Source organism: Myxocyprinus asiaticus, chromosome 17 (assembly GCF_019703515.2).
Source record: "Myxocyprinus asiaticus isolate MX2 ecotype Aquarium Trade chromosome 17, UBuf_Myxa_2, whole genome shotgun sequence".
Lineage (NCBI taxonomy): Eukaryota > Metazoa > Chordata > Actinopteri > Cypriniformes > Catostomidae > Myxocyprinus > Myxocyprinus asiaticus.
Genome location: NC_059360.1, coordinates 46,763,297 through 46,780,465, shown reverse-complemented (window position 1 = coordinate 46,780,465; position 17,169 = coordinate 46,763,297). Strand labels below are relative to the sequence as shown.

General features: G+C 36.9%; 1 protein-coding gene across 2 annotated transcripts; it reads right to left on the bottom strand.

Annotated features, from left to right (window-relative positions):
• Nucleotides 1–210: 210 nt before the first annotated feature.
• Nucleotides 211–16,781, bottom strand: LOC127455233 (cardiolipin synthase (CMP-forming)-like). 2 transcript variants are annotated; one of them, XM_051722942.1, is made up of 7 exons: nt 16,124–16,781; nt 12,671–12,808; nt 12,321–12,450; nt 9,800–9,885; nt 8,532–8,600; nt 5,740–5,831; nt 211–5,642 (listed from the first exon to the last, which is right to left on the bottom strand). In XM_051722942.1, exons 1-7 carry the CDS (start codon nt 16,613–16,615, stop codon nt 5,552–5,554), a joined length of 1,098 nt encoding a protein of 365 aa, XP_051578902.1. In that variant the 5' UTR covers nt 16,616–16,781; the 3' UTR covers nt 211–5,551. The 2 variants fall into 2 exon arrangements, 1 of the variants encoding a protein (XP_051578902.1); XR_007899648.1 differs by having other exon boundaries at nt 5,586–5,642; nt 5,740–7,785.
• Between the last annotated feature and the right edge of the window lie 388 nt (nt 16,782–17,169).

The window sequence follows — 17,169 nt, the reverse complement described above, 5'->3', positions numbered from 1 at the left end:
TTCTTATCAGATGCTGCTCAGTGAAAATTTTAGTTCAGAGCATAGATTCAGAATATATGAGTATGAGATCTTTAATTATGAAAAGTTTATTTATTAAAATGTGATACAAATGAATGTTATTTTAAGTCAATAGCTTTTTAATTGCAGACAAGCAATTAATCTACTGAAAACCAAAAATAGAACAACCACCCGCCCGCCCGCAGCCTCGAAACTCATTCATCAGGGCCACCCAAAAATCAGCCTACAACACAGCAGCTAAAAAGTAGAAAATTCTTGACATTCCTAGTCAAACCCCTGCTCTGAATGCAACACATTAAATACCTCACACTATTTATACAATAATAAAAGACACAGAAATGCAAAACATGGCATCATACTCAACAAAGTACTTAAAGACAACATCACTGCGTACAACTCGATGTAAAGATCATTGAACAATAGGTGGATCTCAGTTGATTCTTCGAAGCCTTATCAAAGCATCTGTCAGATAAAAATGCAGGAGGCACTGGTGAAAGACGTCCGTGCGGGGTGAGCATGGCACAGGGTCACTCCCTCACACCCGATAACACTTTACAACACATGACTCATGGTCAATTTTACTGCAGTACAATGTCCTGTCGTCAAAAACAAACTTGCCTTAGCTACATTATATGACCACAAAATACAGATGACACAACGTAAGGCACTACAAAATAAGGCTTGAAACTCAAAAATTTTCAGAAAATGTTTGTCAACCCCAGGAGGTCAAACTTTGAGTCATTTTCTATTTATGTAAAATGAATTTTGTAATTTCACAGACCTGTTCTCGAAGTTTCATATGGGTTCTGATGGGTTCATATGTGATTTTTAGCTATAAACATTAAATAAACATAAAACAATATTTCCCTTAAAAAGAAAATAGTTGATTATTTTTTTCATACAACAACTTGGGTAACAGGGTTGAATGGTTGAGCTTGATGAATGCAGTCAACACTACAATTCTATTCTACATATCTAATATTTATATAAAGGTGCAATATGTAACAATTTTCATGTAATATTTGCCCTTTTTTTGCCAATGCATGAACGGCTTGTAACGCAACCTTCCCGGACTTCCTAGGTTGCCTATTAAAGCCTGTAGACAGATTTTCATGCAAAGGGAGCGGGTCATTTTTGCCGGGAAATTCCAAAGGATGTGATGATTATGCACGCTCCCGAGAGCCTTGCATCAGTGCTTCTCTTCCGCTATTCAACAGCGACAACAAACTGCAACACTAGGTATGGTATCCAGCAAACGGCCGGCTCCCAGCACAACACCGACTCCTACACAAACTCAGAGTAAGCCAAAAAAACAAAATAACATTCATCTACTGAATCCCGTCTGGCTAAGCGGGAATGTGATCGTGGTCAAGCGAAAACTAGAGTGAACATCGGCAGGGCATTTGATTCCTGGAGGGACCTTCGTTTGGTTTTGGGGATCAGAACCGACCCTGAATTGGCGTTCTTCTTATTGGACAGGTAAGCTTATATAACTGCAAAGCTTGTGAAATATAGTATATATAGACCATAAGGATTGGTCTGTGTCATTTTAGCTAAACTACAATAACACATGAAATGAATGCTAGACAATGTTCAAGATAATGCAAAAAGCTCCATTCATTAGTGTAACGTAACTTTGTTATACAGAAAATATATACAATCTATTATTATAAAACAATAGCGCATCGATATATCAAAATAACAGTTGTGATGGAATCACATCAATACGAATTGTGTCAACATATTTATAATGTACAGTCTATTTTATAAACAGCTACTGTCATCATCCACCAAATTTAGCTAACGGCAATTGATAAAGCTAGCTAGCTAGCTAACGCCAACATTGACTGCATTTATACAATAGCCTATGTATCATGCAAAGAAAAGTGATTACTTCAAACTACAGTCTCGCATAGTCAGACCTATATCCACACTTTGTTTTAGCCCTGTTCCAGCACTGGAGAGTCAAATATAATATACAGTCTCAAAGTTTGTAGTAAAACAATCATAACTGTCATTTTAATTATGCTACCTCATCTGTCAGCATGATGCTGTTACGTTACGTCATTGTTTTGATGCTCGCGTCCCTATGGACTGAGCATGAGCAACAGGCAGCTGGCTGTAGTTCACTTAACGGCCACAGGTGTCATTAATAACAAGGGTTTTTGAATCTTACATACTGCACCTTTAAAAAAAAGAAAAACATGGGATTTGTGCTTTTATTCCTTAAAAAAAATGCCTTTCATTTTTTTCCATAGGCAAATTGATGTTTAACGATAACTCGTTGACTTATAAACAATTGCTAAACCATAACTTATGCTTCTGTTGAAGCCATCAGTTATTTCCACTTCATATTTTTAAAATAATGTATAATAGTGCAATTTTAGAAGAACTTCACTGTACATGATCCCGAGGAGAAACAATCCACCAATCACAGAATCACGGCAAAACATCTCTGCAGTGACCGCTCACTCCCATGACACTAGCTGCGTCCGAAGCAGTGTACTGTCACAGTATGTACCGTATTTGAAGAAGGACGCACTTCTCGGCCGGTAAAACCATACGTTCTGTTAGCTATGCATGCAAGTAGTATGAACAGATTTCAGACATACACTGGCGGCCAAAAGTTTGGAATAATGTACAGATTTTGCTGTTTCGGAAGGAAATTGGTACTTTAATTCACCAAAGTGTCATTCAACTGATCACAAAGTATAGTCAGGACATTACTGATATAAAAAACTATTTGAAAAAAAGTCATTTTTGATCAAATCTAGACAGCAGCCATCACTCCAACACCTTATCCTTGAGTAATCATGATAAATTGATCATTTGGTACTAGAAAATCACTTGCCATTATATCAAACACAGTTGAAAGCTATTTGGTTCATTAAATGAAGCTTAACATTGTCTTTGTGTTTGTTTTTGAGTTGCCACAGTATGCAATAGACTGGCATGTCTTAAGGTCAATATTAGGTCAAAAATGGCAAAAAGAAACAGCTTTCTCTAGAAACTCATCTGTCAATCATTGTTTTGAGGAATGAAGGCTATACAATGCTTGAAATTGCCAAAACTGAAGATTTCATACAAAGGTGTACACTACAGTCTTCAAAGACAAAGGACAACTGGCTCTAACAAGGACAGAAAGAGATGTGGAAGACCAGATGTACAACTAAACAAGAGGATAAGTACATCAGAGTCTCTAGTTTGAGAAATAGACGCCTCACATGTCCTCAGCTGACAGCTTCATTGAATTCTACCCGCTCAACACCAGTTTCATGTACAACAGTAAAGAGAAGACTCAGGGGTGCAGGCCTTATGGGAAGAATTGCAAAGAAAAAGCCACTTTTGAAACAGAAAAACAAAAAGAAAAGTTTAGAGTGGGCAAAGAAACACAGACATTGGACAACAGATAATTGGAAAAGAGTGTTATGGATCTTAACCCCATTGAGCTGTTGTGGGATCAGCTAGACTGTAAGGTGCGTGAAATCTGTACATTATTCCAAACTTTTGGCCGCCAGTGTACTTCATCAGGGGACGTGGGCATTGTCTTGTGACCCGAATATATGACGTAAGAACAACAGCTGCGAAAACATTCTGCTCTGGTTTTGTTCAACAAGCACCATTTTGCTATATATTGCACTTGCAGTTGAGAAGAGCCGTCCAACACACGATTTACCGGCGTTTGTTTGAATCTAGTGTTTTGAACGCGACTTCGCCTCAGCTCCCAAGCGATTATGGGATCGGAAAGTGTCCAGTCGATCCGCACTTCAAAATCTCACCAAAAATAGTTCATCCGGGTATTTCTTGCTTACTGCTTCATGAATACTGTGGATTTGGACATACTACTCCATTGGCATACTGTTTTTGGCATACTATATAGTAGGGAAGTATGGATATTCGGATGCAGCAACTGTGAATGACTTCTTATTTCTATATGTCTGAAAATTTTGCAATAAAATGTACATATATTGTTCCTATAATCATCAACAACTTTAAATGAATAGTTTTATATTTTTAATTTCTATTACATCATTTGCAGTGCTTCATGTGCTTGTAGCTCATTCCCTCATTAAAGACGTTAAGTACACAGTCTCGTACCTTTGCCTCTCTGTCAAATTTTCTAATATTTTTTTGCTTCAAATAAAATTTTATTACGTTATGATTCATCTCAGAGCTGGTTGGTTTGGTCCATGGCTTAGGACTCTTTAATCAAACTAATTCCCACTTTAAAATCTCTTATGTTCATATACATCATCTTAATGAACAGGAATGTGATCAATAGCTTCATATTATTTCACTTTATTGTGCTATGCATAGAATAGACAATTTTTTTTTATTCATCAGTCACTTTATTATAAAGGCAAATTATTCTTTAGTCTATAGAAAACACAAAATGACCTTGAGGTCTTATTTTAATGGAGGGAATAATCTCAAAGGCAGTTCACTTAAAAAAAAAAAAAAAATAGTTTTAAAGAGGATTCAATCATGAGGAATCAAATTTCCCTTGAACTTTTGAGATAAGGGTTGTTCTGCAAAAAAGGAGCGATGAATCAACATTATGCCAGAAAGCTGTTAAGATTATGTTTTAATGAACACAGAATATTCATTTAAAGACCTTAAAAAACAACATTTATGTACTTGTATATTAATGTAAGCACACCACAAATATGATGTCCTTTTCTATTTTTAAAATAGGGGGGGAGATTTTTCCCCTTTTTCACCCAATTTGGCATGCCCGATTCCCAGTGCGCTTTTAAGTCCTTGTGGTGGCGTAGTGATTCGCCTCAAACCGGGTGGAGGATAAATCCCAGCTGCCTCCACATCTGAGACCATCAACCCGCGCATCTTATCACGTGGCTTGTTGAGCGCGTTGCCACGGAGACATAGCGCGTGTGGAGGCTTCACGCCATCCACCGCAGCATCCGCGCTCAACTCACCACGCGCCCCACCGAGAACGAACCACATTATAGTGACCACGAGGAGGTTACACCATGTGACTCTACCCTCCCTAGCAACCGGGCCAATATGGTTGCTTTGGAGACCTGTCTGGAGTCACCCAGCACACTATGGAGTGGTGGTGGCGTAGTGGACTGAAGCACTGATCTGGTAAGTAAAAGGTTGTTGGTTCAATCCCCACAGCCACCACCATTGTGTTCTTGAGCAAGGCACTTAACTCCAGGTTGCTCCAGGGGGATTGTCCCTGTAATAAGGGCACTGTAAGTCGCTTTGGATAAAAGCGTCTGCCAAATGCATAAATGTAAATGTGAACTAGCGAACTAGCGAACATGGTAGCCAGCGTCTTTTACCACTGAGCTACCCAGGCCCCCTGGAGTTCATTAAAAGTGATTTAAAAAGCATGATTAGAAGTGATACCACATCAATTTAATACCAAAATAATGTTTTTTACACAGACTAGTTTGTCTCAGCGCCCAAAGACAATAAATCATCAATTTACAGAGCAAAAATGATTATCCCAAACATTCCCGGACGTCTTTGCCAAAGGTCGCATCCAGCTCTACGGATACCTCTTAAACTATTTCCGTTTGTTCAACACCTCGACAGTCTTTTTACCGTAATGATAGTAGCTGTAACCAGAAACTGTAGTCGTCAGTGCTGTAATGTACCTGCAAACAATTGAACAAATTTAATATGGATTCAATTACTTTGATATAATATTTGGAATAATCTGGATTGACATATATTAGACGAGGAAGCGCTTACCACAGTGACTGCAGTAAAACACTGTCAGTATAGTGAAACACGGGTGAGGCGAGAGACGCGGCCACCAGAAACAACTGAACTGCCGTGTTCATCTGAAACACATACGGGCATCTCAACACTTCTAAAACACCTGGATATCAGCAGAGATGCTCTGATGTCAAGCGGTGAATTTATTTCTCTGTAACTGAATTTAAATCTACTAAACAACTCTCTCTCAATCAGTGAATCATGCAGGTCTTGAAATCATGGTCACAATATATCAGTGACATTATCAGTACTGAAAAATGTTAGTATTTTTTTTTTTTTAATGATCTGAAATGGTCTAAATTAGCAGACAATATCACATCTTATTTCTTAGAATTCAACAATTTATTCTGTTCCTTTGCAAGGGAACAAAACAGTTATCCATAATTTCTACTGTACTTAATATGCATTTATTATAATGTTTTGATGCCTGCTTTTACCAGAAGCATGAACAATTCTAGATTGGGGTTTTATTGTCAATTTTTAAAACAAATTATAAACAGTACAGATTTATAATCATGGAATTCATAATGGTTATCCGCCATAACATTAAATAATTATCTTAAATTGATATGGGGCAAATGTTGTATCTCAATGCATCCCTGGTTCAGAGTTTAAGGAATATTCAATACAACTTAAGATCAATCGACAGCATTTGTGGCACAAAAATCTGGGTTACAGTGAGGCACTTACAATGGAAGTGAATGTGGTCAATCCGCAAATGTTAAAATACTCAAAAAGTATAACCACAAGACGTAAACAATGTGTGTGTTAAATTAATTTAGTGTGATAAAATCGCTTACTAACTGCATCTGTGTAGTTACTGTATATCCAATTTTACAAGGGAATTTGAACATGTTGTTAATCCCAATAATAGTTTTTATCAAATAAAATAAAGTAGAAGAGATTTTAGGGTTTTTGCACCTTGTGGCTATACTTTTGAAAAAGCGAGTATTTTATTGTTTTCAGACTGACCCCATTCACTTCCATTGTAAGTGCCTTTCTATAATTAATTTATTTTTATGAGGGGAATGAGTCAAAATTATTTTCTGTGGAAATTAACATTACGCCACAAATGCTGTCGATTGATCTTAAAGGATAAGTTCACCCAAAAATGAAAATTCAGTCATTGTTTACTCACCCCTGTGTTGTTATAACCCTATATGACTTTCTTTCTTTTTCTTAACACAAAGGGAGAAATTGTGAAAAATGTTGTGCACAGTGATGTCATACAATGGCAGTTTATGGTGACCACCTCTTCAAGCTCCAAAAGAATGCAAAACATGCAGCATTTTTTTTCTGGCCAATTTGGAATGCCCAATTCCCAATGCGCTCTAGGTCCTTGTGGTGGCGTAGTGACTCGCCTCAATCCGGGTGGCGGAGAATGAATCTCAGTTGCCTCCGTGTCTGAGACCGTCAATCCGCGCATCTTATCACGTGGCTTGTTGAGTGCGTTACCGTGGAGACATAGCACGTGTGGAGGCTTCACGCTATTCTCCGCGGCATCCACGCACGACTCACCACGCGCCCCACCGAGAGCGAGAACCACATTATAGCGACCATGAGGAGGTTACCCCATGTGACTCTACTCTTCCTAGCAACCGGGCCAATTGGTTGCTTAGGAGACCTGGCTAGAGTCACTCAGCATGCCCTGGATTCGAACTCGCGACACCAGGGGTGGTAGTCAGTGTCTTTACTTGCTGAGATACCCAGGCCCCTCACAGGCAGTGTTTTAAATGTGAGTGTTGTGGAGCTGGTGTTGTGCAGGCATAGAGACACAAACTGCTCATACCTTTAGAGATCCTTGGCTCATACACAGAAAACACTATTATGAGCATCGGAAACTCTGTTTGTAGCAGATGACAGCAGGCAGGCACTAATTCACTTTTTAGCACGAGTCATATACAGACTACATATTTATTTATCTAGTAGCCTTTTGCGGTTTAATATTTACTGTGATTCATGTAGCGACCTGCTTTTCCGGATTGGGAATCTGCCGTCATTACGTCAGAGCTCCTTGGTCTAACAACACAGAAACACTTCAAAATAAAAGCTCAGCCAAAATAAAAGCTCAATTTAAATGAAAAAATATGACAGAAATAGATCACTACTATATAGTTATGTAATATTCACTGTTATACTACTACTACTACTAATAATAATAATAAATCAGTAGTAACTGTATTATATTTAAGCAATATCTCACATTTGTGATGCTCTATTATGCAGCACTTTATTTGACAAAAATAATACAAAATTATGTAGATTGTTATACTTTCATTTGAATAAAGTTTCAATTAATTTATTTAAACTCAATTTTGATTATAAAATTGAAATAAACTACTGATCTACGCAAGGTTGTGGTATTTATAATAAAGGGGCGGAGTTTAAGCGGACTAAATGATTGGAGAAGTCCTGCATACATCACCAGAGAGAAGTCTGTCGTTTCACTGGAAAATCGAGTTATTACATTTGAATTAAAAATTACAAGGTCAAAAAAATAAAAAAATAAAACATATGCATGGATGAATCGTTCACAATAAGATCAATAACATGCATTTAGAAAATAGATAGGGTGAATTTTCATTTCATGCCGACTTTAACTTGTATTGAAGCTGTATTGTTTCTTAAATAAAATCTGATACATTGACAAACACAAGCTCAAAAATGACAATCTATAGTTAAAATTAAAGACTGCATGTATAGATTATAATTACGTTTTCTGAAGAGACGAATATGTATCAAGTAATAAAAGATAAAATCTTTACCTTGCTAATGAGCGTTGGTTTTAGTCGGGCAGTGGTGTAACAAGGGTTGAAGTATTTGCTGAGTGTTACCTGTATAGTGAAAAAAAGAAAATACAAGTGAAATGATTACTTACAAACATATAACACATCTAGGTGCTTTCAAATATTATATATTTAAATTTGTTGTGTCAGTGCACGCAAATTTAGACAATTTCCACAGTAGGGTACAACAGGGCCCCCCGGGGTAAAAGGCACTTTTGATTTTATTCTCTCCCAAAACACTAAATAGCAACAAAAACTACCACAGTACTTTTCCCCCCACTTTTTTTTTTATCCCCTTTTCTCCCAGTTTGGAATGTCCAATTCCCACTACTTAGTAGATCCTCGTGGTGGCGCGGTTACTCACCTCAATCCGGGTGGCGGAGGACAAGTCTCAGTTGCCTCCACTTCCGAGACAGTCAATCCGCGCATCTTATCACATGACTCGTTGTGCATGACACCGCGGAGACTCACAGCATGTGGAGGCTCATGCTACTCTCCACGATCCACACACAACTTACCACACGCCCCATTGAGAGTAAGAACCACTAATCGTGACCATGAGGAGGTTACCCCATGTGACTCTACCCTCCCTAGCAACCAGGCCAATTTGGTTGCTTAGGAGACCTGGCTGGAGTCACTCAGCACACCCTGGATTCAAACTCACGACTCCAGGGGTGATAGTCAGCGTCAATACTCACTAAGATACCCAGGACCCCCCACAGAACTTTTCTTTTTGGAAGTTTTGGAAGTAATATGATTAAATATTTAATACATTTTACAGATTATTACATTTATTTTGAATGAAAATACTTCTGTCATTTTCAGTTTTGTTCAAGATTATTTCATCAAATGTTTTTCAATAGCTGTCCAATTAGTGAAATGATGGTATTTTGGGCAAAAAGCCCCTCTGTTGCAGAGGCTAAAGACCCCCATAAAACACACTGTTTTAGTTAAGTGGGGCGAAAAGATTTGGTATGAATTTTAATTAAAAAAAATATTATTAAAATATATATTATTATTCATTTTCAAACAAATTATGTTGCTCCATTCATATTCAATACAAATACATTTATTTTTTCAGTCTAAATAAACTCTGTGACCAGAAATGTTTAGCCTCACTGTACCCTTCATAAAACAAAGTTCTGACACCACACTTTTAAGTTTCATAGCAGTTTGTCAATGTGACTAGAAAACACCAAAATAATTAAGTTAATCACATAAGTCAAATTATTATAGTTCACACTTACTGGAGGAGGAACAGTTTTATACCGCACATAGAAAACAGCAGCGATCAGTGCAATATCTCTGGATATGACCAGCGCTGTCAGTGGAGCTTTGAACAAACACAAGAGAAGACTGTTTCATGAGCCGTTCACAACTGTGACAGGTCTGAATATGCAATATTGAAACTACTCATTAATAAGGAGCCCCTAAGAGGACAGGGCGGGAATTTTTTTACTGAAATAGTTTTGCGTTCCCTCGCAATACATTTACCATGGTTTGACTACAGTAACCATATTTTAACCATGATATTCGTAGTGAAACCATAGTGATAATACAGGAAAACGCAAACTATGGTAATACAAATCATAATTTTGTGGGTATCGTGGTTTTACTATGCAAATACCATAGTTTAACTATGGTTTTACTATAGTAATATTGTGGTTACACTTTAAATAAGGTTCAGTTTGTTAACATTAGTTAACAACATTAGTTTATATGAACTAACAATGAATAACACATTTACAGCATTTTGGTTCATGTTAATTTCAACATATGATTTTAAAAATCAAAAGATGTATATGTTAACATTAGTTAATGCAATAATAAACTAACAATGAAAAAATGTTAATTAACATTAACAAAGATTAATAAATACTTTAAAACATATTTTGTTCAAGGTTAGTTAATGATACCTAATGCATTTACTAACAAATGTAACCTTATAATAAAGTGCTACCAATATAGTAAACTGTGGTAACCATAGTTTTTGGCGGAAAACATGTTTTTTTTTTTCTTTTTCTATAGTAATATTGTAGTATCCATGATTGTTGTAGGCCAACAGTTTTTTTAGTAGATGGGTGCATTATTTTTACTATAATAATATTGTAGTGCCTATGAAAAGTTAGTTAAGTAACCATGTTATTTTTGCGGAAAACATGGTTTTAATACAGTATATTGTATCCACATAGTAGCCATGGTTTTACTATAGATTAACCATGGTTACTATGTGGATACAATATACTGTATTAAAATGTATACATTTTATTTATGTATATTTACCATATACAGGAAAACAAACACTATAGTAATAAAAAGTATAATTTTGTGGTTATTATGATTTAATCAAAATAACCACAAAATTATAATTTGTATTACTATAGTGTTTGTTTTCCTGTATTAGTACAATGGTTTTACTATGAATATCAAGGTTCAAATATGGTTATTTTAGGAAAACCATGGTAAATTAAAAACACAAAACTATTGCGAGGGAACGAATAACTATTGCGAGGGCACATAAAAATATATTGCGAGGGAATGCAAACTGTTGCGAGGGAACGCAAAACTTACTGCGAGGGCACATAGAAATGTATAGCATGGGAACGCAAGACTTATTGCAAGGGCACATAGAAATGTATTGCGAGGGAACACAAACTGTTGCAAGGGAACGCAAAACTTACTGCGAGGGCACGTAAACATATTGCGAGGGAATGCAAAACTTATTGCGAGAGCACACAGAAATTTATAGCGAGGGAATGCAAACTGTTGCGAGGGAATGCAAAACTTATTGCGAGGGCACACAGAAATGTATAGCATGGGAACGCAAAACTTATTGCAAGGGCACATAGAAACGTATAGCGAGGGAATGCAAAACTTATTGCGAGGGCACATAGAAATGTATTGCGAGGGAACACAAACTGTTGCGAGGGAACGCAAAACTTACTGCGAGGGCACGTAAACATATATTGCGAGGGAATGCAAAACTTATTGCGAGAGCACACAGAAATTTATAGCGAGGGAATGCAAACTGTTGCGAGGGAACGCAAAACGTATTGCGAGGGCACATAAAAATGTATTGCGAGGGAACACATAACTTATTGCGAGGGCACATAAAAATGTATTGCGAGGGAACGCAAACTGTTGCGAGGGAACGCAAAGCTTATTGCGAGGGCACATCGAAATTTATTCCGAGGAAACACAAACTGTCGCGAAGGAAAGCAAAACGTATTGCTAGGACATATAAAAATGTATTGTGAGGGAACGCGTAACTTATTGCGAGGGTACATAAAAATGTATTGCGAGGGAACGCAAACTGTTGCGAGGGAACGCAAAACTTATTGTGAGGGCAGATAAAAATGTATTGCGAGGGAACACAAAACTTATTGTGAGGGCACATTAAAATGTATCGTGAAGGAACATAGAAATGTATTGCGAGGGAACGCAATACTATTTCAGAAAAAAAATCCTGCCCTGTCCTCTAAGAGGCTCCGTACATTAACAACTTAGATTGGAAAAACACATCAGAACCGAAAGGCTGCTTGATTTAACTGTTGAAACACACACACGCAGTTTTTCCTGAAATACCTGAGTAAGTAAATTTGGGAGGTCTGGTGACTAAAGGTCTGAGCTGGTAAATTAAAAGTTGTAGGTCCAAACCCCACAGGGGCAGACTCAACCATCACTAAACTAACATTTTAGGAGGACTCAACCGGTTGTCTGCTAAATTACATATCAGTAATACGTAATTCAATAAGTGTATAATTTCACCTGGTATGAGTTGTGCATATGTCAGACTAACATAGAGCACGCTGATGAGAATTTTATCAGCCAATGGGTCGAGAGCGCTGCCCAGAGCTGATTTCTGATTTGGCCAGTTACGAGCGATGTAGCCATCCAACTGGAAGGCAAAAAGGCGTTTCACAGATGAAGCAAGTAATTACATTCTGATGCAAGACAGCGAGGACAAACATTTATTTGCTTTGGAATAACATGTACTGATGAATGATTCACAACCAGGAATGTGTATTGAGAAAGTAAACAGGGTCAATGTGGATTTCATGCTGATTTTAAGTGTTAGAGATCATAAGAAATCATAAGTTTGGTTTTCTTGAATTTACCAAGTCTGTTGCTCCGGCCAGTACAAAAAGCCCCAGGGACACGTGGAAGTATTGCTCTATTATCAAGTATCCAATAAGAGGCGACAGCACGATCCGGGCCATGCAGAGGTAATTAGGGATCGTCCATGGATTCTCATACTGTTGATAACAAACACAAAATATGTGCATAAGTGAAATTAATCGACACTGATCTTTCTAAACAGACAAGATAAAGTTGATTCCGGAGTTATAGGCGAAAACGGAAATGTGCTAATTATAGCGCCATCTAGTTTCAGATGGATGTGTGTATGTGACTAAATAGTGGGGTGGATTTGGGACCATCCCAAAAAATTTGGGATCTTTACGATTTACAGTCTCTGACAACCAGATACTTTTAGGGCTGAATAAAATAATACGAAAATCAGTACAAATACAGAAGAGTTTCAGCACCTTTGGTGTTTGGACATGTAATGGTGCATTCCAGAACTTTGCAGATGTACATTTCTGAAATCCAAAAAGTAGATACAATGTAGGTGCACTAACTGAAGAGCCACAATTGTGTTGCTTATTCTCATTAATATTTGCTGTATTTTTTGGACTCTCGGAAATCATGATTTTTACTCTATTGTTTTTATATGAATACATAAAAGTACATTTGTAGTTTTTACATTATGTGTACCTCAGACCTTTGTTTTGTAGGACAACAAAAACTAGCTTCATGCCATGTGAACTACATTTGGTTTTTAACCATTGAAATTGGGTAAAATGTCACAATTTATGCATGGAGCCACATTGAGAGTCCCATATTTCTGAATTTTAACCATATACAGGTGCATCTCAAATTAGAATGTCGTGGAAAAGTTCATTTATTTCAGTAATTCAACTCAAATTGTGAAACTCGTGTATTAAATAAATTCAATGCACACAGACTGAAGTAGTTTAAGTCTTTGGTTCTTTTAATTGTGATGATTTTGGCTCACATTTAACAAAAACCCACCAATTCACTATCTCAACAAATTAGAATACATCATAAGACCAATAAAAAAAAACATTTTTAGTGAATTGTTGGCCTTCTGGAAAGTATGTTCATTTACTGTATATGTACTCAATACTTGGTAGGGGCTCCTTTTGCTTTAATTACTGCCTCAGTTCGGTGTGGCATGGAGGTGATCAGTTTGTGGCACTGCTGAGGTGGTATGGAAGCCCAGGTTTCTTTGACAGTGGCCTTCAGCTCATCTGCATTTTTTGGTCTCTTGTTTCTCATTTTCCTCTTGACAATACCCCATAGATTCTCTATGGGGTTCAGGTCTGGTGAGTTTGCTGGCCAGTCAAGCACACCAACACCATGGTCATTTAACCAACTTTTGGTGCTTTTGGCAGTGTGGGCAGGTGCCAAATCCTGCTGGAAAATGAAATCAGCATCTTTAAAAAGCTAGTCAGCAGAAGGAAGCATGAAGTGCTCCAAAATTTCTTGGTAAACGGGTGCAGTGACTTTGGTTTTCAAAAAACACAATAGACCAACACCAGCAGATGACATTGCACCCCAAATCATCACAGACTGTGGAAACTTAACACTGGACTTCAAGCAACTTGGGCTATGAGCTTCTCCACCCTTCCTCCAGACTCTAGGACCTTGGTTTCCAAATGAAATACAAAACTTGCTCTCATCTTAAAAGAGGACTTTGGACCACTGAGCAACAGTCCAGTTCTTCTTCTCCTTAGCCCAGGTAAGACGCCTCTGACGTTGTCTGTGGTTCAGGAGTGGCTTAACAAGAGGAATACGACAACTGTAGCCAAATACCTTGACATGTCTGTGTGTGGTGGCTCTTGATGCCTTGACCCCAGCCTCAGTCCATTCCTTGTGAAGTTCACCCAAATTCTTGAATTGATTTTGCTTGACAATCCTCATAAGGCTGCGGTTCTCTTGGTTGGTTGTGCATCTTTTTCTTCCACACTTTTTCCTTCCACTCAACTTTCTGTTAACATGCTTGGATACAGCACTCTGTGAACAGCCAGCTTCTTTGGCAATGAATGTTTGTGGCTTACCCTCCTTGTGAAGGGTGTCAATGATTGTCTTCTGGACAACTGTCAGATCAGCAGTCTTCCCCATGATTGTGTAGCCTAGTGAACCAAACTGAGAGACCATTTTGAAGGCTCAGGAAACCTTTGCAGGTGTTTTGAGTTGATTAGCTGATTGGCATGTCACCATATTCTAATTTTTTGAGATAGTGAATTGGTGGGTTTTTGTTAAATGTGAGCCAAAATCATCACAATTAAAAGAACCAAAGACTTAAACTACTTCAGTCTGTGTGCATTGAATTTATTTAATACACGAGTTTCACAATTTGAGTTGAATTACTGAAATAACTGAACTTTTCCACGACATTCTAATTTATTGAGATGCACCTGTAGGGCCTTAAAATTGGAGAAACAAAAAGGAAAGTTTGTTCTGAACCTGAAAATAAAATGATATTAAGAAAGCTTTAATACTTCTAGAGTCGTAGGCATTTGAACATAGGAAAAACAGACACACACAGTGTTTTTTCCCATTTTTTAACTCACACAATTGGCATATAATGCAACAAGGAGTGCTGAAGTCAACTGATTTTAGTAATATACCTAACTATCTCTGTGAAAAAATAAAATCATGATGCTGACATTTTGCTAAGGTTAATTTTTTGACCAGTAATTTTGCTCCAAAATCATAAGCAAAAATTATCATTTTGACCTCCCTCTAGATAATCATGGATTACTCAGTAAATATTGATCCATGGCATTTAATATTTTGACCAGTGTTGGTTAAGTTACTCTAAAAAAGTAATTAATTACTAACTACTAATTACATCTTCTACAGTGTAGTTAGATTACTGTACTAATTACTCTGTCTGAAAAGTAATTGCATTACTTATTATTAATTACTTTCTTAAACCCTGATCAACCTCGATCAGATGAAAAATACAAGGATAGACATGAAACTGTTCTTTTAATTCTTTCAAATAAATAATATAGAATCAAATAAATTATTCATGAACTGGCCAAAGAATTTAAAGGGGCGGTGTTAAATTAGAAAACATACATTTTAACATTAGACATTACATTTTTGTTTTAAATAGAATTGTTCTATAGGCTATACAGTATTTAACACAATTACATCACAAATAACTGTGATTAAATTACTGAAAAATTAAGAGTAATCCCTTACTTTTTTTATTCAATGAAAAAGTAGTTTAATTACAGTAATTCATTACTTAGTAATGCATTACACCCAACACTGATTTTTGCTTTTATTATCATTTATGTTTATATTTCTCCAGAAAAATAAAAAATAAAATAACTTTCTGAAATTTGGTTGATTTTATATGGAATAACCCAGTTTTGAAGACTTAATTCTATAATGTATAAAACAGACTAAATAAATAAATATGGGCATGTGTCAGGAAAAAAGTATAAACAGCTAAGATAATGTCAACTCACCAGCTCTTTAAACTGGAAATGTCCCTCATTAGATGGAGCTGATGAAGAGGAGGCTCCTTGATCTTCATCCTTTTCCCTTGAATCCTGTTTAGAATATTTTTCATACAGTACTGGTTTTCCTGAAGCATTCGTGCAAAATCCATTTGAAGCACAAAATCTACTGCTTGACAAGGGCAGATGGAGACTGTAGTGATTTGTATGTCGTTTTGATCTACATATAACAGAGGTGAGATGATCAGATATTTCATTCTCTCCTCTATGAATGTCCACATGTGTTGGTGAGGTTGATCCACAGGTGACAGACGTCAAAGGTGAAGGGTTCAAGCATCTGGTCCTGAGTCTCTGGAAACATCCGAGTTCAGATTTAGTGTTTATCAGCTGTAAGTTTGCAGCTCTTCTGTAATTCCAGCTGTAGTTGCATCTGACACTCAGTCTGTTTATGTGCCCTTTAACACAACTGAACAAGTGATTTGTACAAGCTGCCAAAAACATGTCAGCCGCTTTAATCCAGTGAAACTAAATCATTAATTTCTCAGATTTATTGAATTGATCTGTATTCGTCGATCTAGCAACATATTTCTCTACTAGCGCGTTCATTTTGCTACATTTTCAAACATTCACAGGCGACCCGCATGTTTTTTGTCCTGCCGGATTCCGATCTGTCTGTGTTTGCGACAGTTGTCAGAGGGGGGCGGGGCATTAAAGAACACGCACTCTAATAAAAGTTTAAAAATAAATTAAAACATATAAATGCGCTAGATTCAGTGATAGTTCATAGTAATTATTCCTATTTAAAAAAAAAAAAAAAAAAAAAAAAAAACAACGGTATAAGCTGTATTTTTTTACGTCAGTAGGCAATGTTTCTTTGAACGTAACAATGCCCTTAAAATTACCATGGTAACCATAGTTTCCTACCAAAATACCAGTTACTCTAGTTATTGTTACTACTGTGACATCATAGTTAATATGTATAATAATCTCCTCGAAAAGATTTATAGCCTATTATATACAGTATCATAATTTTTCTCATTTTGTTTTATTTCTAT

What these genes read in the sequence shown, in the direction of transcription:
- LOC127455233 (XM_051722942.1), bottom strand. Translation starts at nt 16,615, where the DNA reads ATGTTTTTGGCAGCTTGTACAAATCACTTGTTCAGTTGTGTTAAAGGG. An exon ending in ATAAAACTGTTCCTCCTCCA is followed by an intron (nt 8,601 to 9,799) that starts GTAAGTGTGAAC and finishes TTCACTATACAG; the next exon opens with GTAACACTCAGCAAATACTT. An exon ending in AACCAACGCTCATTAGCAAG is followed by an intron (nt 5,832 to 8,531) that starts GTAAAGATTTTA and finishes TATGTGTTTCAG; the next exon opens with ATGAACACGGCAGTTCAGTT.